General features: G+C 34.1%; 5 protein-coding genes and 1 long non-coding RNA gene across 6 annotated transcripts; 4 read left to right on the plus strand and 2 right to left on the minus strand.

Annotated features, from left to right (window-relative positions):
• Positions 1-997: 997 nt before the first annotated feature.
• LOC103837961 (DEAD-box ATP-dependent RNA helicase 51) lies at positions 998-4,979 on the plus strand. Its single transcript, XM_009114365.3, has 13 exons — positions 998-1,213; positions 1,513-1,877; positions 1,966-2,151; positions 2,355-2,540; positions 2,873-2,956; positions 3,229-3,270; positions 3,353-3,421; positions 3,508-3,807; positions 3,909-3,947; positions 4,032-4,136; positions 4,217-4,285; positions 4,364-4,489; positions 4,580-4,979. Exons 2-13 carry the CDS (start codon positions 1,545-1,547, stop codon positions 4,739-4,741), a joined length of 1,701 nt encoding a protein of 566 aa, XP_009112613.1. The 5' UTR covers positions 998-1,213; positions 1,513-1,544; the 3' UTR covers positions 4,742-4,979.
• Positions 4,980-5,011: 32 nt separating this feature from the next.
• LOC103837969 (early nodulin-like protein 1) lies at positions 5,012-7,429 on the minus strand. The gene is made up of 2 exons (XM_009114373.3): positions 5,574-7,429; positions 5,012-5,479 (listed from the first exon to the last, which is right to left on the minus strand). The coding sequence occupies exons 1-2, from the start codon at positions 5,767-5,769 to the stop codon at positions 5,130-5,132; spliced, it is 546 nt and encodes a 181-aa protein (XP_009112621.1). The 5' UTR covers positions 5,770-7,429; the 3' UTR covers positions 5,012-5,129.
• A 210-nt stretch (positions 7,430-7,639) lies between these two features.
• On the plus strand, positions 7,640-8,119 carry LOC117131833. Its single transcript, XR_004455234.1, has 2 exons — positions 7,640-7,796; positions 7,847-8,119. It is a non-coding gene; the product is annotated as an uncharacterized LOC117131833 (long non-coding RNA).
• A 4,781-nt stretch (positions 8,120-12,900) lies between these two features.
• LOC103837980 (single-stranded DNA-binding protein, mitochondrial) lies at positions 12,901-14,801 on the plus strand. Its single transcript, XM_009114384.3, has 4 exons — positions 12,901-13,943; positions 14,005-14,231; positions 14,374-14,474; positions 14,574-14,801. The coding sequence occupies exons 1-4, from the start codon at positions 13,698-13,700 to the stop codon at positions 14,651-14,653; spliced, it is 654 nt and encodes a 217-aa protein (XP_009112632.1). The 5' UTR covers positions 12,901-13,697; the 3' UTR covers positions 14,654-14,801.
• LOC103837990 (oleosin 1) lies at positions 14,777-16,540 on the plus strand. Its single transcript, XM_033292878.1, has one exon. It carries the CDS (start codon positions 14,821-14,823, stop codon positions 15,451-15,453), a length of 633 nt encoding a protein of 210 aa, XP_033148769.1. The 5' UTR covers positions 14,777-14,820; the 3' UTR covers positions 15,454-16,540.
• A 667-nt stretch (positions 16,541-17,207) lies between these two features.
• LOC103837998 lies at positions 17,208-18,247 on the minus strand. Its single transcript, XM_009114406.3, has one exon. It carries the CDS (start codon positions 17,996-17,998, stop codon positions 17,414-17,416), a length of 585 nt encoding a protein of 194 aa, XP_009112654.1. The 5' UTR covers positions 17,999-18,247; the 3' UTR covers positions 17,208-17,413.
• Between the last annotated feature and the right edge of the window lie 360 nt (positions 18,248-18,607).

Here is an 18,607-nt window from a genome sequence, read left to right on the forward strand (position 1 = left end):
CAGCCCCTTCTGGTGAACAGAGCTTGAAGCTTTAATCGTTATAATGCTCCTCCTCTGAGAATTATTATTTTATCAGAGAATCGTAGACGCCTAGCATAGGCTGATAAAGGTGTATCCGAGTATGTCCAAGTAGCATGGGGAGACTGTTTCATTTTGTACTCTTATGAAGAATGGTGTGTATTATATTAGGTATTTTAGGGGTGCTACTTGTAGAATTTTCCTTGTTACTTACAATGTATGCACAACTTAAAAAGTATGGATGGTTAGATTTATTAAAAGTATGGTAAAGTACATGAAATGATGGAAGCTAGCCAGAAGTTTTAAGATGTTGAGGTGAATATCAAACCACAGTTGAAGTCATCAATGACTGCTCTAAAGATTTTTATGCGACCCCTAAAGAATCAATCAAATTAATAATTCCGTGTTAAAATTTATCTACTGGACGAATAAAGTTCACTAAAACACATGGTAAAGAATTATGGATTTGGAACGGAATGTTTTTATTTGAAATAAGCCGTTGGGTGAACATATTTGAAACTTTACTTTGGGGTCGGAATCGAAACATTATAATTTGATTTTATCCTTTTAATTTGAAGAAAAGATTTATTTTTATTTGATGGGTGCTATGTCTATTCGCAGGAGTTTATCACCTTTACATGCAGAATGTGAAGCTTTGATATGGGCGATGGAGTGCATGAAGACCCTACATATCTCAGAGGTGGTGTTTGCAACAGACTGCTCACAGTTGGTGAAGATGGTGTCTACTCCAACAGAATGGTCGGCGTTCACTACTCACATGGAGGAGTTTCTATGATGTAAGGAATATTTTTCTACCTTCACTATTCAGCATATTCCAAGGGCACAAAACACAATGGCGGATAAGCTAGCACGAGGTGCTAGGAATCAGCCTTCTGCTATGGTTTATGTTGACTCCGTTCCTCCGAGATGGCTCTCGGCTCAGGAATCTACTTAGTATAGTTTGGTCTTTTTTGTTGAAAAAAAAAAAAAAGGTTTATTTTTATTTTATTTTAATGTAAGTCGAAGGTTACACAACTTGCAACAGTCGTTAAACCCTAAACCTTTATTTTTTTTCTCTCTCTCTCTCTCCGCCGCTTGTATCACTCTCATATCTCTTCTCTCTCTGGAGTTTCTCTTCGCTATCGCAACCTTCAAGTAGTTTCCTTTCCGAAGCTCTGTCTCGTTACTCGATTTGGTAATCCTAATTGCTCTTCTGTTGTATTGTCATACACGAGCTCTTGCAAACGCTACTCATCTTAGTTTGGTATATAAATCTTTAACCTTTGGATATGAGAATCGAAATTAACGGCTTTTAGAGACTAATTGATTACGACACAGAACCTGTTTACGGACATCGTTTTGATGTTGGAACCTAGGTTTCGGTGGCCTTTCATTTTCTTTCTTAGAATTTTCCCTCTTTCACAGTTTCGCAGATTCATTTACTCTCAAATTTTGTTGCTTTTCCATTTATATATGCTTTTAACTTTGCTGCAGAGAGTTGATTGATTGAGATTTAGAGCTCAGACATGGTTGAGCTGGAGAAGAACTCCAGTGGAGAGCTGAAGAAGAGGATCAGAAAGCGAAACCGTGGGAAGAAGAACGAGCTTCAAAAGGTGCAAGTAGAAACCCATAACGTTGAGGAAAACGCTGATGAAATCAAAAAGAAGCTTAAGAAAGTAAAGAAGCTGCAGGAGAGAGGCGAAACTGATGAAGACGTGGAAGCAAAGGAAAAGGAAGTAGAAGACAAGATGGTGGTTGTGGCGAAAGGGATAATGACTAATGAGACTTTTGAATCCCTTGACTTGTCAGAGCAGACCTTCGAAGCTATCAAGGCCATGGACTTTAAGCACATGACCCAAGTACGTAAAATATTGGAACCTTTATCTCATTTTTATACCAGATTTTCAAAAACTAGTACACGTTTCTAAAGTCTCTTAATCATTGTAGATTCAAGCTGGATCAATTCCTCCTCTTTTGGAGGGCAAAGATGTTCTTGGTGCTGCCAGGACTGGTTCTGGTAAAACCCTTGCTTTCCTCATTCCGGCTGTTGAGTTGCTCTTTAAAGAGCGCTTCTCTCCTCGCAACGGGACTGGTGTCATCGTTATTTGCCCCACAAGAGAACTTGCTATTCAGGTAAAAACTCTTTTCTTTCTCTACCATACTCTCATTCTGATTAGATGAGTCTTGTTATTCTACTTGCAGTGAGGTTCTCAGCTTTCATGTAGATTACTCATTGCAAATGCATTGGTTTTGTAAAGTGTGAATGTTGTTTTCTTAGTTACTACGGCCTCCCTCCCATCCCCATTTTTTACCGTGTTTTTTTTTTGATATTTTAGACTAAAAATGTGGCGGAGGAGCTAGTGAAGCATCATTCACTTACTGTCAGTATGGTTATTGGTGGAAATAACAGAAGGTCGGAAGCACAACGTCTTGCGAATGGTTCAAATTTGCTGATAGCAACTCCTGGGCGTCTTCTTGACCATCTTCAACATACCAAGGGTTTCATTTTTAAACACCTAAAGGTACTACTTTCCTTTTCATTGTTCTAATTGGCGCATGTTCTTGTCTTATTTTTGACAAGTGGATGTTGAAAATTCTGACTGTTGCCTTTCTATGAAAAAAAATAATACAAGTAAAAGAGCCATAGATGAACTGTATACATCAGATTATGCTGTATTCATCTTGCTGCCTCTGTCAGAGAGCTAGAGAAGGAATACTACATTATGAGTCGCTTATAATTTGATGTTTAGCCTGGCTTGTAGTCGTACTATTAGTTGTAATGTGATCACTTGACTTTGTGCAGTATATGATTCTAATGGATATGTATCTTTACATATGCTCCTTTAAATTGCAGTGCCTTGTGATTGATGAAGCTGATAGGATTCTGGAAGAAAATTTTGAGGAGGACATGAATAAGATTCTAAAAATTCTACCAAAGGTAAATTACCTCTTTGTTCTCTTAATTAAGGTTAATCTAAAGAAGAATGAGAAAAGTAGATAAATGCAGACCTTTCAGTATCAGAGATTTCTTTTCTTTCCTTTCCTTTAAACAATATTCCCATGGTATTGCTATTCTCCTCAGCCAAAAAAACCCACTGGCGAATAGTTTTGTATGTTAAGATGTTTACACAAATCATGTGCCCCAAAGTCTTTGGCATTACTACGGTTTGGATTTTTGTTCTGAATAAAGTTTTTACCATGTTTCTGCAGACTAGGCAAACCGCACTATTCTCTGCCACCCAGACTTCGAAGGTATTTTTCTGTTATCTTTGGTATTGTCATTCTTAGTTCTCGCTGTTACTTAATTATTCTTACTCTTTGTGTATCGTTGCAGGTTCAAGATCTTGCTCGAGTGTCATTGACGTCTCCTGTTCTTGTTGATGTCGATGATGGTAGACGCAAGGTATGAATCACAAGAAAAGCTCTCGTAATCAAATTTTAAAGACATGCAACGGAGAATTTATTTAAATAATTTTCCAAAACTGTTAGGTGACAAATGAAGGATTGGAGCAAGGCTATTGCGTTGTTCCGAGCGAAAAGAGACTTCTCCTTCTAATTTCTTTTCTGAAGAAGAACCTAAACAAGAAAATAATGGTGTTCTTCTCTACGTGCAAGTCGGTACAGTTCCATGCCGAAATCATGAAGCTAATCAACGTGGATAGCTGTGACATCCATGGAGGATTGGATCAGAACAGAAGAACTAAAACTTTTTTCGACTTTATGAAAGCAGAGAAAGGTATTTTGTTGTGCACTGATGTTGCTGCTCGTGGTCTCGACATTCCTGCCGTGGTACGTATATGTTCTTACATTGATTACTAACACTTTTATTATACTCAATGAGTCAATAGTGTTACAAAAATTTATATTGTGTTGAATCTTGTTTTATATAGGACTGGATTATACAATATGATCCTCCAGACAAGCCAACGGTAGGAGATATACTTCCCCTCTTCTGGTTTTTCTATATCCCGTTCTGTCTGTTTGTTTACATCTTAGATCGTTGTTGTTTTCAGGAATATATCCACAGGGTTGGTCGAACAGCCCGTGGAGAAGGAGCAAAGGGAAAAGCATTGCTTGTCTTGATCCCTGAAGAGCTTCAATTTATTCGTTACCTTAAGGTATGAATGTTTTTTGTTAGAATCTTCTTGTGGTTAACTTAGACCTACTTGATTTAACTGATTTGTACTTAAACCCGCAGGCTGCAAAAGTACCTGTAAAAGAGCTTGAGTTCAATGAGAAGAAGCTTTTGAATGTTCGATCCGCTCTGGTAATTGTTCTGATTCAGTCTTTTTGCATCTGTAGTTGCAATCGTTGTAAAACATCGTTTATTGTTCTTGTCCTGCAGGAGAAATATGTTGCCAACGACTATAATCTGAACAAGATAGCCAAGGAAGCGTACAGGGCTTATATCGCAGCATACAATTCACATTCTCTGAAAGATATCTTTAATGTTCACCGGCTAGATCTTCAGGTATAGTTCACACAACAATAAACTATTGTTTTTTTCTTGCATGGTTGGAAGATATAACCGGGTTTTCATATTTGTCATGGGATGTCACAGGCGGTTGCTCTATCCTTCTGCTTCTCTTCGCCGCCAAAAGTGCATCTGAACATAGAAAGTGGAGCTGGAAAGGTGAGGAAGGCGAGGAATCAGCAAGGTCGCAATGGCTTCTCTCCTTACACTCCCTATGGCAAAGGCAAGGCCACACCCAAAGAGGCATGAAGTGTCTTGACCTGACTAAAAAGATTAGGATTACTTTGCTTGCTTCTGGTTTGGAAACCTTTGTTTTATCAATCACCACCAAGTTTTGCCCCAACAGTACTGTAGTTTTTGTTTTAAATCAGATTGTTGTTTCTTGTACTACTACTCTTTTTTTCTTTGTGTAACACATCTTGTACTACTTCTCAGATCTCTGTGTTGTTATAAGAATGGTTTAATCAACTAATGGCAGCTTTCTCAAGAGATTATTTGCTTATGAAATACAGGAAACTGTAAAGAATCACATAATTGGGTAATATGAGACCTACAAGAAAAGTACATGTTGAATGAAACCTAGACCGGTTCGGTCAGTGTAGTTATTTGGAAAGCTAAACCGGAACAAAAATCTGACCTAATGCCAAACCAAAACCGAAACAATAAGAACCACAAAGCCGGAACTAGTGAACTGGACAGCAGTTTTCAATGCACTGCTCTTCTTGTGAGTTGAAGCCGGAAGAGATGAAAAAGAAGAGGAAGGAGGAGGAGAATCTGGCGAAGACTCGGTCTCCATGACTTTAATGATCATCTTCTGACCCTTTTCACAGTGACCCGAGACACCACTGATGAAGTAAAACAAACCAGGACGGTCTAGTTTGAAAACCGTGTCTTGGTTGTTGGAATAGAGTTGCGGTTTAGATGCCTTGCATTCCTTGTACTCGTCTTCTGACACCACCAATACTGAGTCTTTCTTGTATTTGAAACCTTCATCAAAAATAAAAATCCCTCACGAAAGGTTAACATATATGTAAAGATGATGAAAGTCGCAGAGAAAGAGAAGGGAATAAAAAATGCTTACGGATAGTGTCGCCAACTTTAAACCGGTTGTGTGAAGCCCATTGGTTAAACATATCTCCGTGAGTCTTGTTAGAATTAGGTACGACCCAACCATCTTCTCCTCCAACTTCAAGTTCAGTGCTTGAAACCCCACATGAAAACAGAAAAAAAGAAACAAGAATAGTAACAAGAGTGATGATCTTCTTAGATGGACTCATTTGTTGTTTTTGGATTGATATGTTCTTGGAAATCAAAGTTACTGGGATTTATATTTTTTTTAGGGTTATCTGTGCTCTTATGGCTTGTGAATGCTTGAGGCTTTGGAGTTTAAAAAGAGTGAGACATCGAGGTCTGTTAGTCTTGTCCATTTCTTGAGGGATAATTAATGTATTTGACTACGTATTTTACTCTCTTTTTTAAAAACATTTTTCATTTTTGAGCAAAATTTGTGAAAACATCACGACTTGGAAATTGTTGAGAAATATCCGATTTTGTGGGATATTTGCTTTTTTTTTTTGGTAATGAACTACTATAAAACTTATATATACTATTATTTGAAAAATGAATTTGCTCATTTGTCATATTCAAAATTCTCTATGATTTTAAGTAGTTTGTTTATTTGTCATGTTCTTATAATTTTGATTAATGAGTTATCAATTTAAATTTATACTATTATTTGAATTTTGTTAAATAAGTAGAAGTAATGATTATGATAAAATTCTAAATAATCTACTTGATCAAATCTTTAATATAATAGAATTTCTTCAAACTTATTATCTTCTAAATTTGACATAAACCTACTATCGTCTATCTTCCTGGAAGTGTTCTAGGGCATTATATTTTAGAAGACTTCCCAAAAGTCTTCTAAAGTTTGCTCCAGATCTGAAAAACATGTATATCAAACCTAGATCTGAAAAACATGCATATAAAAAATTTAAATAGCTTAAAAACAGATAAAATAAATGGAAAGATTAGATATATCTATCTTTATAGAACATACAAAAATACATATCTAAAATTAATATATCTACCTTTAAATGAGAGGAAGATAAGAACCATGTGATGAAAATCTTGCAAAACAAAATAAACTAGTGAGAAAGATATGAGGCAATAACAATAAATTAATATAAATTTTGGTGTTTATAAGTTCAAAGAGATTAGAGATAGGTTAGAGAGTTTTAGAATGAGAAACATAACATTTTTGTTGCAGCTAGGGCTGTTCAATATGGTAAAACCGTACCGAACGGAAATAGACGATATGATTTAGTTTTGGTATATACCATACAAACTGAATGGATGTGATTTTATAAAAACCGTAGGATTTGGATATGTTTTGGTTTATAACTAATTAAACCGAATAAACCAAACAAAACCGATCAAAAGTAGAAACATGTAAATATGTATATATTTTATATCAACGAATGAAAATCTATTTGTTATATAATTTAATTTTTTGTTAATAACTATTACCATATTTATTTACAGCAATAAATAAGCCCTAATGTGTAAAAAACTTGAACTATAATTAAGTAACAATTCATCGAGACTTATTATTTTCTTAGTCTTCATTTTTGATTTTTTTGCTTTATTTTAGCATTGACTAAACCGAAGTAAAGACTATAAATTTGATGGACAACAATTAGTGGAAATTCTTCACAACTTTTTTCTTATCTATAAACAAAAAGAGTTTCGTGTTCAGAAGCAACATGACTTTGATGAACACGAAATATGGAAGAATAGAAAAAACTTTCTTTGGTGTTTCTGTTTTGTTTTTATTTTCAAAATTTTGACTATTGATTTGATTATTTTAATACATGGTAGAAGCATTTTTTTAATTTTTTTTTGTTCTTTTATTTAAACATATAATATATTTTTAATAAATAACAGTGTTGACAACATGACTCTAAAATCATATAATATGATCCCAAACTAAATAATTATGTTTTTTTGGTATAAAACCAAATAAACCGAAAACCCACAGTAAATAAACCGAACCGAAACGAATTAAATATGGATTTAGAATGGTAGTTATATTTTACTAACCGAAATACCGAAAAACAGAAAAACCAAACAAAAACCGAACTGATATCCGGATTGAACATTTTCGAGGAGGAGGGAGAATGTGTAAATGTAAATTTTTCTTTATATATAGAGACAAAAATTCCAATATGGTTAAATATTTTCGATTTAGAATACTTTTAAGTGAGTCTTCTAATAGAAAAAATCCTAGACGACTTACTTGTAAGTCACCAAGAATACTTCAATATTTTTTGCGGGAAACTAAAATATATTTAGCGGGAGTTAGAAGACTTTCAGAGAAGTCTTCTAACCGCCGGACGACTTATGTGTTAGTAGTCTAGACCCAAAACATAACCCCTAAACTAAATTAACTAACTAAACACTTTGTAAAATCAAATTAAACTTAAAAAAGTGTTTACTATACACAGAAATAAACACATATAGGTAAAATTGAAATTTTTCAAAAAACATTTAAGCTTTCCAAAATCTAACCCTAAGAATACATACAACACTACAACATATGTTGTCAAACTCTAAGCCAAAAAATATCATGATTAACTATTTTCACTCATCTATGTTGAAAACTATTCAATTTTATTATATCTTAATTTATATCACTTAAAACCATTGTTTTAAAAAGCGCTAGGCGTTCATTACGCGTTAGATGACTGTATAGCGCCTAGCCGTATAGCCGGACGCCTAAACGGGGTATATACGGATATATACTTTTACACGAAATATAAGTATAAGATTTATATATATATATATATTTTTTTTTTAAATCCACTTTATGTATATGTATATATTTTATCATATATAAATAGTATTAAATTATAAAAATTAAAGCCATTTTGAATATATAAAGATGATAAATTTAAAATGATTTTGCAACAATTATACTAATATCTACAATCATATAAATACATAAAATAAGTAAAAATAATATAAATAATAACATTAATAAAACATAATAATAATAATATTAGTAGTTTTATTTTTTAAATATTAATGCTTAAAATCTGCCTAGGCGTCTGCGTAGAACGTATTATGTCCGCCTAAACGCTATTATTCGCCCAAATTATATAAATCCGCATAAAACATTGTATAAATTTATGGATTGTGATTGTTTATGTTTGTTATTTGTTGATGTTTTATGGATTGTGATTGTTTATAATCCTTTCAATACCACAAGATTTTTTCCAGTCTACAAATACACAAAGTGTTTAACTTCAAATCCAAATTCCATAATTTGATTATTACTAGAGAAAAGATTTTAATTGTAAATCTACATGCCATAAATACAACTATGAAACGAAAGAATATAATTTAATACATCGAATACCAATATGAATATTAAAATTTTAAAATTTATAATATTAATTATTATTTTTATCTAATTTAATAATTTAAAATATGAATAAAATTAAATTAAATTTAAAATTATGAGGTTTATATAGTAGTTCGGGTGCGGACCACGAACTAGTTAGATTGTATTTTCCAAAAAGAATTCTTGCGATCAATTTAGTATCATCTATGCATTGTCTACTCTTGAATATATAAATATATATATTTCTGAATAATTAAATATTAAAATATTTTAGTGGTATAATTTAAACTTGGGTCTCTAGTTAAAAAACAAAACCTGTTTCCAATTTATGTAAAGAATATTATTTTTTTTGAATGAACAAAGATTTAAGGATGGTTATTGTTTTAAGAACATTAACTTGTTATTTCTGAACAATTAATTATTAAAATATTTTAGTGGTATAATTTAAACTTGGGTCTCTACTCAAAAAACAAAACTTGTTTCCAATTTATGTAAAGAATATATTATTTTTTTGAAAGAGCAAAGATTTAAGGATGGTTATTGGCAAATAAATGTTTGAGAACTTTAATTTTTTTTTTTAGATTCTACTCCTATAATAGTTAAAGGGTTTTTGAAATATTACAAATTAGTTGTTTATTGATTCGAAGATTTTCAAATTTCATCAAAATTCTTTATTTATTTATGATAATAGTTTTTCATTCTATTTTAACAAAATTGAACGTTATTAAAATATCATTTATCTTTTTTATTCATAAGATACAACTTTCAAAATATTTTGGCAATTAAAATAATGGATGTAAGATTTAAAATCCGCCATGTAATTTGTTATTTGAATATCACAACAATAAATTACATAGCGGTAGAGTTTATAATTTTTTAGCTTTAAGTTTTGAGATTATTTTTAGTGTTTAGGGTTGGGTTTAGGCAGGGTTTAGGGTTAGCAGGGCTTACGGTTAGGTTTAGGCAGGGTTTAGGGTTAGGTTTAGGCATGGTTTAGGGTTAGCAGGGCTTAAGGTTAGGTAGGGTTTAAGGTTAGAAAGGGTTTAGGTAGGGTTAGAAAGGGTTTAGGGTTAGGTAGGGTTTAGGTTTTAAGGTTAGGTAGGGTTTAGGGTTAGAAAGGGTTTAGGGTTAGTAGGGTTTAGGGCTAGGTAGGTTTTAGGATTAGAAAGAGTTTAGGGTTAGGTAGGGTTTAGGATGATTAGAAATGGTTTAGGGTTAGAAAGCGTTGAGGGTTAGTAGAGTTGAGGGTTTAGGTAGGGTTTGGGGTTAGGTAGGGTTTAGGGTTAGATAGGGTTTAGGGTTAGGTAGGGTTTAGGGTTAGGTAGGGTTTAGGGTTAGAAAGGGTTTAGGGTTAGTAGGGTTTAGGGTTAGAAAGGGTTTAGGGTTAGGTAGGGTTTAAGGTTAGAAAGGGTTTAGGGTTAGGTAGGGTTTAAGGTTAGGCAGGGTTTAGGGTTAGAAAGGGTTTAGAAGTAGGGTTTAAGGTAAAAAAGGGTTTAGGGTTTAGGGTTAGTAGGGTTTAGGGTTAGGTAGGATTTAGGGTTAGTAGGGTTTAGGGTTAGGTAGGGTTTAGATAGGTAGGGTTTAGGGTTAGTTAGGGTTTAGGGTTAGAAATGGTTTAGGATTTAGAGTTAGTAGGATTTAGGGCTAGAAAGAGTTTAGAGTTAGAAAGGGTTTAGGGTTAGGTAGGGTGTAGGGTTAGAAAGGGTTTAGGGTTTAGGTAGGGTTTAGGGTTAGGTAGGGTTTAGGGTTTAGGGTTAGAAAGGGTTTAGTGTTAGGTAGGGTTTAGGGTTTAGGTAAGGTTTAGGGTTATGTAGGGTTTAGGGTTTAGGTAGGATTTAGGGTTTAGTTAGGGTTTAGGGTTAGAAAGGGTTTAGGGTTAGGTAGGGTTTAGAGTTTAGGTAGGGTTTAAGGTTAGGTAGGGTTTAGGGTTAGAAAGGGTTTAGAGTTAGTAATGGTTTAGGGCTAGGTAGGTTTTAGGGTTAGAAAGGGTTTAGGGCTAGGTAGGTTTTAGGGTTAGAAAGGGTTTAGAGTTAGGTAGGGTTTAGGATTAGAAAGGATTTAGGGTTAGAAAGGGTTGAGGGTTAATAGGGTTTAGGGTTTAGGTAGGGTTTGGGGTTAGGTAGGGTTTAGGGTTAGAAAGGGTTTAGGGTTAGTAGGGTTTAGGGTTAGGTAGGGTTTAGGGTTAGGTAGAGTTTAGGGTTAGAAAGGGTTTAGGGTTAGTAGGGTTTAGGGTTTGGTATGGTTTAGGGTTAGAAAGGGTTTAGGGTTAGGTAGGGTTTAGGGTTAGAAAGGGTTCAGGGTTAGTAGGGTTTAGGGTTTGGTAGGGTTTAGGGTTAGGTTTAGGTAGGGTTTAGGGTTAGGTTTTAGGGTTAGGTAGGGTTTAGGATTAAATAGGGTTTAGGGTTAGGTAGGGTTTACGTTTAGGGTTAGGTAGGTTTACGGTTAGATAGGGTTAGGGTTTAGGTCGTAGGAAGGGTTTAGGGATTAGGGTTAGCTTTATGTAGGGTTTAGGGTTAGATAGGGTTAAGGTCTAGGTTTAGGTAAGGTTTAGGGTTTGGTAGGATTTAGGGTTTAGATAGTAGAAAAGGTTTAGCGTTTAGTTTAGGTTGGGTTTAAGGTTTGGTTTAGAATAATGTTTAGGATTATAGGGTTTATGGTTTGTTTGTTTTTTTGTTTATGCATTTAGTGCTGAATTTTTTGGATAAAATTTTATATTAATATTATTGATTCATAATTTTTCTTAAAATGTTAAAAATTTTAACGTGATTTTTAATGTTCTTATAACAAATGATGTATTTTTTATTAAGTTTTTTGTGAAAATAAGTTGAATATATCTTAGACCACAAATCATAAATATTCTCGGTCTTATACATTTTGTTCTTGAAGTTATTGTTACTTTTATTTCTTTTTATACATTTCTTTTAATATTTATATATGCATCCATATTATTTTTTAAAAAATGATTTTTCATTAACTAATGTATTTATTGTAGTTTTAAATATATTATAGTTTTTATGCACTTAATTTTTTTTTTTTGGCGTTGGTGGTATTTGAAGTGGTTGAGAACTTGAATGGATATTTACTTTTATAAAGTTTTTAGTGTATGTTTAAAAATAAAAATTTGTAAAGGCTTTTAAATCATATGAATATAATATTCAACACACTACTGTTGACTGTTTATATACTTAAAATTTTGACGTAGGTAATTGCAAATTTCCTGAACTCATAGATTCGTTGCTACTTTATAAATTATCACAGGATGAGGTATATAGGGTAAAGCTTGCTTTGATGATAATATAACGTCTATATCGTAATGTGTGTTTTTTTGTTTTATCTAGGGCTGTTCAATATGGTAAAACCGAACCTAACTGAAATAGACAATATAGTTTAGTTTTGGTATATACCATATAAACCGAATGGATATAATTTTATAAAAACCATAGGATTTGGATATGGTTTGGTGTATAACCGATTAAACCGAATAAACCGAACAAAACCGATTAAAAGTATAAACATGTAAATATGTATCTATTTTATAACAATACATGAAAATCTATTTGTTACATAAGTTAAATAACTATTACCATAATTTATAGTAATAAAGAACCTTAATTTGTAAAACACTTGAACTATAATTAAATAACAATACATTGCAATTCAGACATCTTGTTTTCTAAGTCTTTTTTTTATTTATTTTTTTGTTTTATTTTAGTATTTACTAAATTTATATGAAAATTATAAATTTGATCGACAATAATTAATGGAAAATTTTCACAATTTTTTTTATCTGTAAATAAACAGAGTTTCATGTTCAATTGAAAAAAACATGACTAATGAATACTAAATATGGAAGAGTGGAAAAATTTTTCTTTCATGTTTCTGTTTTGTTTCATATTTTTATTTTCAAAATTTCAAGCTTTCATTTTAGTTATAGATTTGATTATTTTATTTGATGGTAGAAGCATTTTTACTTTTTGTTCATTTATTTGAACATGTAATATATTTTTAATAAATGATTGTGTTGACAATATGACTCTAAAATTCATATAATATGATCTTAAACTAAATAATTATGTTTTTTGGTATAAAACCGAATAAACCGAAAACCGATGGTATATAAACCGAACCGAACCGATGTAAATATGAATTTAGAATGGTAGTTATATTTTACTAACCGAAATACCGAAAACCAAAAAAAATCGAACCTAAACCGAACCGATATCCGGATGAACACCCCTAGTTTTATCTACTATGTATTAAGAAATAATTAACACATTCAATAATATTAAAGAATAAAAAACTCTGTCAATTGTTCATAGTATAAGTCCAAAGTTAAACTAAGTCCAGCCAAAGAAATAAAACCCAGAAACACGTGTCGGCCTGTCAGAGAGTGACTTTCCACGTAGATAGTTTAGGAGAGAGGCAAACATATTTATATATATATATCAAATGTTATTTTCTAAAAGAAAAATCATTTTTGTTGAAATTAGATTATCATAAATTAATTGAAATATAATTTCGTATTGTAGTGGAACCAATATGAAAATCTAAAAAAAAACTTGTAGATAAGTGTGTGACTTGTATATTTTGGTCACTGCATAAACAACTTTCCTTCTCATTAGCCATTTCTAAGAATTTTAAAATCAGGGTTTGAATTTCATTTTTCATAAAGTTTCGTGGATATTACTAAATTTCCAAATAATATAAGCCTCTGTACCAAAACGTTCTGGTTACCTTCTCCACTTTGATCCGTTTAGGGTTTAAGACGTTAAACCCAGAAACCTTACATCGGAGCCCAAAATGGCGAATTCAATGGCTACGCTTTCTAGAAGACTCTACCGATCTCTCCTATACCACCCCAGATTCTCTCAATCTCTCAGATCTCTCTGCACCAACAACAACGTCGACGAGTTATCATCCTCCATCTCAGACACTGAATCACCCCATGAACCAAACGCTTCAGATCCGAACCATCGATTCTCCGGAGAAGATCGCGTGATGGAGGAGGGTCCTCTCGAGAACGGCCTCGACGCTGGCATTTTCAAGGTACCAAGCTTCGTGGAAATGGTGGTGTATCTTGAATTTGAATGTTGTTGATCTATTTCAGGCGATTTTGGTGGGGCAAGTGGGGCAGCTACCTCTGCAGAAGAAGCTGAAGAGTGGCAGAACGGTTACTCTCTTCTCTGTGGGAACCGGTGGGATTAGGAATAACCGGAGACCGTTGATTAACGAAGACCCCAGAGAGTATGCGAACCGTTCTGCTGTGCAGTGGCACCGTGTCTCTGTTTACCCTGAACGTTTGGCTGATCTTGTGTTAAAGAACGTTGAACCAGGGTTAGTTCTCTTTTCTGTGATTCGTATTAGAACTGAATCCTGTTCTGAATTGGTGAAAAATGATGAAACTTTAAGCGAGTTTTGGTTGCTAGAAACCAAAATGTTAAGCTTGTTTTTTCATGTTTGTGTTCTTATACAACAGCACCATTGTCTACTTGGAGGGTAATCTGGAGACGAAGATTTTCACTGATCCAGTCACTGGTTTGGTTCGACGAATTAGAGAAGTCGCTATTCGTAGAAACGGTATGAATTGGATCAACTCCAAGTGATTTGATTTTGTTCATTGTACATATCTTCACTGGAAACAAAACAAATCTTGATCTCGGTTTCTTCTTACTGCAGGCCGAGTTGTGTTCTTAGGAAAAGCTGGTGATATGCAGCAGCCAAGTTCTTCTGAGCTTAGAGGCGTTGGCTATTACTGATTTGTTAACAAACAAGTTCTCATCAAGATATACAGTTCGGTATTGTAGCTTTTCTCTTCAATTGTCAGTAGCCCTTTTACATTGTTTTGCTTAGTTGGTGGCAAATAAACCGAACCAATACATTTGAGATTAACCGAATCAAAACCAATATCTCGATTTAAGACAACATGAAACAAATACCAACCTCCACGTGTTTGCAACCCATGCATGAACGCTACCTCAAAGCTGAATTTGTTATAAGTTTGTTTTTACCCTTTCCTGTTTTCTTTCTGTCACCCACACGAAAACAACAATCACTCTCTACAATGGCCGAAACGCTTTCTACCGGCGAGTCTCGATATTGGCCCATCTACGGTAGCAACACCGCCGAAAGAAACAGCCCTTACCCCTCGCTTCTCCGCCTTCTCCGATCTCATTCACCAACCTCCTCACATCTCTTTGGTTTCCTCGCTCTCCTCATATCCGGATGCCTCCTCACCTTCCTCCTAGGTGTATCCCTGACCGCCACCGCGTTAGGCTTCATTGCGTTTCTTCCCTTGATCATCATCTCGGGTCCGATCTGGCTTCCGGGTTTTGTCCTTGTTGGCAGGTGCTTAACAGTCGTGAGATTTCTTGTTGGAACGGTGGCTATTGTATCGTGGACGTACCGTTATTTTCGGGAAATGCACCCGGCTGGATCGGATCAAATGGACTATGCACGTGGTCGGATCTATGACACAGCCTCACATGTCAAAGATTACGCTAGAAAGTACGGTGGATACTTCCACGGTAGGGCTAAAGATGCAGCCCCTGGTGCTTAACCTAAACCAGTATGTATTGTCTGGTTGAGGGTAAGATCAGAGTCCGTTCTGAGATTTCTAAGACCCTATTCAAAACAAAATTATTTACAAATTATCTTTAAGTTTTTCAAAAATTGTACGAACTTTTATTTTTAAAACTAATTTTATGATATAATTTTTTTATACTTATATTATAATAAAATGAGATTCACCTAATTTTTTATTTTTCTGTAAACAATTTTATTTATTTTATCAACTGTTTTTATTCTATACACTATATTCTTACCTTATCATATCAATATATAAATAATGTTTTTCAAAATGGAAGTCCATAGAGTGATGAGACTTATTAAAATGTTTCATTTCCCTGTGTACAATCCCGACTTTGGGTAAGAAAACTGGCCGGTTCGGTTTATGTAGGATGAAAAAGATTCATGCACGGTACTAATATTACATTTTGTTATTTTATTTTCGTTTAAGAAAATAATATATCTGGTTATGTACAAGCTCTATGAGATTTTGGGTGTGCGTGGTCGTCACTTGAAATGAAATCCACATTTTTGCGAATATTTTACCCTTTTTAGTTATGTAATATTTCAGTTATGTAATATTTTCTGAAGAATGACGAGAGTATACAATATAAACCACATGATAACTATCATTGGTATAGTTTAGTAGATCGCGTTTTCTAAGCAGTGTATGACAGATTAATAGGAGTATCTCTCTCATCTTCCATCGATCCTTGCTGTGTCCTTTTCTAATAAAGAAAGTTATTTGTATGATTATAAAATGTAGTCGTGTTTCAAAAAAATAAGTGTTTCAAAAACATTATAAAATTCAGTCTCGTCAAAGTTTTAGAAAAAAAACTTCTATTTAACTAGAACATTATATTCCTAAGAATGATTTACAACCCTAACTATACGTCTCCTGAACATGACAATTGTCCATCTTTGAATTGTTTTGTATTTATAATTGAGGTTGAATTGAAAGTTGAAACTCTGACCAACAAAAAATTATAGCTAGATTGTGGTTAAAAAAAATTATAGCTAGATTGATTCTAAAGAAAAAGAAAAAGAAAAGAAAAGAAATACAGTGGGAAGCAAATATGCTATGATTGAATTAAATTGTATAACATCCCCAGATTAAACAATATGAGTAAAAAACTGGAGAGGCAAAAAGCTTATTGATGAATTAGTCTAAAATTATGTTCACCGATATTAGCTTGACAGGTTGAAAAGATTCCAAGACTTCTATAAAAAATATTTTTTATAAAAAATATCTTAATTCTAAATTTTACGCATGCACTTCATAATATTGGTGGCTAAGAAAAAAAAAAGCCGTTCGGACTTCACATAGATTGTGGGTTGTTGATTCATGAATGTTGTAGCAATGAGTCATTAATTGAAGATTCATACGCCAAAGAGAACCATACGCTCGAGCGTGACATTAGGGATATAAAGAATACTAGCATCATCTAAGATAGTTGAAATCAGTTTAACCTCTACATTTTTCTTGAGTTGACTTCTTTGTGTTATGATTTGAGGTCAAGGTCAGCAGACGAAAAGCCTCCGCCAATCAAGTCAACACCCAAATTTGGCCGGACGTTACCCGTTGATTTGATCTAAGTAGATACTTGTCGATTGTATTTTGTAATCATTAATACGGCTGGTAATGCCATCGTTGAAGCCTTTTTTTAGCATAATGGATTCAAACTTTAAATATATAAACCATCAACCATATTTTTTGCATGCCTTTAGATGTTAATGAACGGTTAATAAATAAAACTTGCCCCTTAATTATTATATTGGATTTTTCACTAAACTTTTTAATTTTCCAAACGTAATTAGATTACACAACAATATGCATAACACGTGATATCATCTACCAATAACAAGCCAAGAACGAAACTTCTAGAGAATTTAATTACCACTCACCTCATAAGCACACCAGACAGAAAATCAATCATATTCTCAAACTAAATTTACATTTCCTTTCCCGTCGGGTTCAACACCGACCCGACATACGAACGGGGCGGACGATCCGGCACCAAACTGGCACGTGGCGACCTCGGAGGCAGTTCCTTTAGCTGATGTCCACTGCAATCGTAGTAGATCACGCCGGAATGATCCAACGGCTCACATTTTCCTCCCATCAAAATCTCTCTCTGCCAAATACCAAACTCCTCCTCTTCCTCCTCCAACACCATCTCCACCGCCGTCTTTTCCTTCGCCGGTGTACCTCCAACGTCGTAAGCTTTATTCTTCCGGCCAACCATAGTCTTAGCCTTGTTGCTCAAAGTCGTCAAAAGCTCCTTCGGACGTCCTCTCATCGGCGAAAAAGCCCTCGCCGGACTCCATCCAAACCTTCCTCCTCCTCCGTGGTTTCCACCGGAGTTGGGGCTCTCGAGATGGTCTTCGAGATGAGTTGCCTTACGAGTTGGCTTGAGTTTAAGCTTCTTGGAGACTCGGCTTGCGTGTCTAGCACAAAGTACCATAAGAGAGACGATGAAACTCACGTTTAGACGCTTGTGCGTCGAGGAAACATGTTCCGTTCTCGAAATCTCCATGTTCTTCCTCGTTTTCTCCGGCAGGTGATGAGAAAAAGGGTTTAAATTCAACGATTGGATACTTTTAATGTGATTCTCTTTGGTCTGAAATGGGTGAGTTACGTGTATTTATATAAACCCACGCGTAAGTGTAGGGTCCATTAATGTGAAAATGTGTTAGGTTACCGACTGATCCGGTAGCCTTTGCGTTGACATATTTTATTGTATTGACATTTTCTTGATTTCTTGTAATGATCTCGTATTGTATAATGATATCAATGAATGAATGATAATGACTTCTTAATATATGAGATCGATGATTGCATTAGATATGCTTTGTGTATGAAACCTAACGAGCATGCGAGAGACATGCATCAACGATCTCTAGGTAAAACACTAACGTGTTTGGATTCATTCCTTTTTTTTTTTTTTTGCTAAATTGTAAATATCATAAATGAAGAAAAGTTCTTACAAGAGCAATAACTAGATTTTGATCCATCTTGGCAAAAAAGAATAAAAAACAAGATGGAACTTACTACAACCTACAGAGATTTGCTATCTCAGCCACATAACCATGAGAGGATCAAATCTCTTTTTATGTCTCCTTGCTGAGATGATGTTCCTTAGCTC

Source organism: Brassica rapa, chromosome A01 (assembly GCF_000309985.2).
Source record: "Brassica rapa cultivar Chiifu-401-42 chromosome A01, CAAS_Brap_v3.01, whole genome shotgun sequence".
Lineage (NCBI taxonomy): Eukaryota > Viridiplantae > Streptophyta > Magnoliopsida > Brassicales > Brassicaceae > Brassica > Brassica rapa.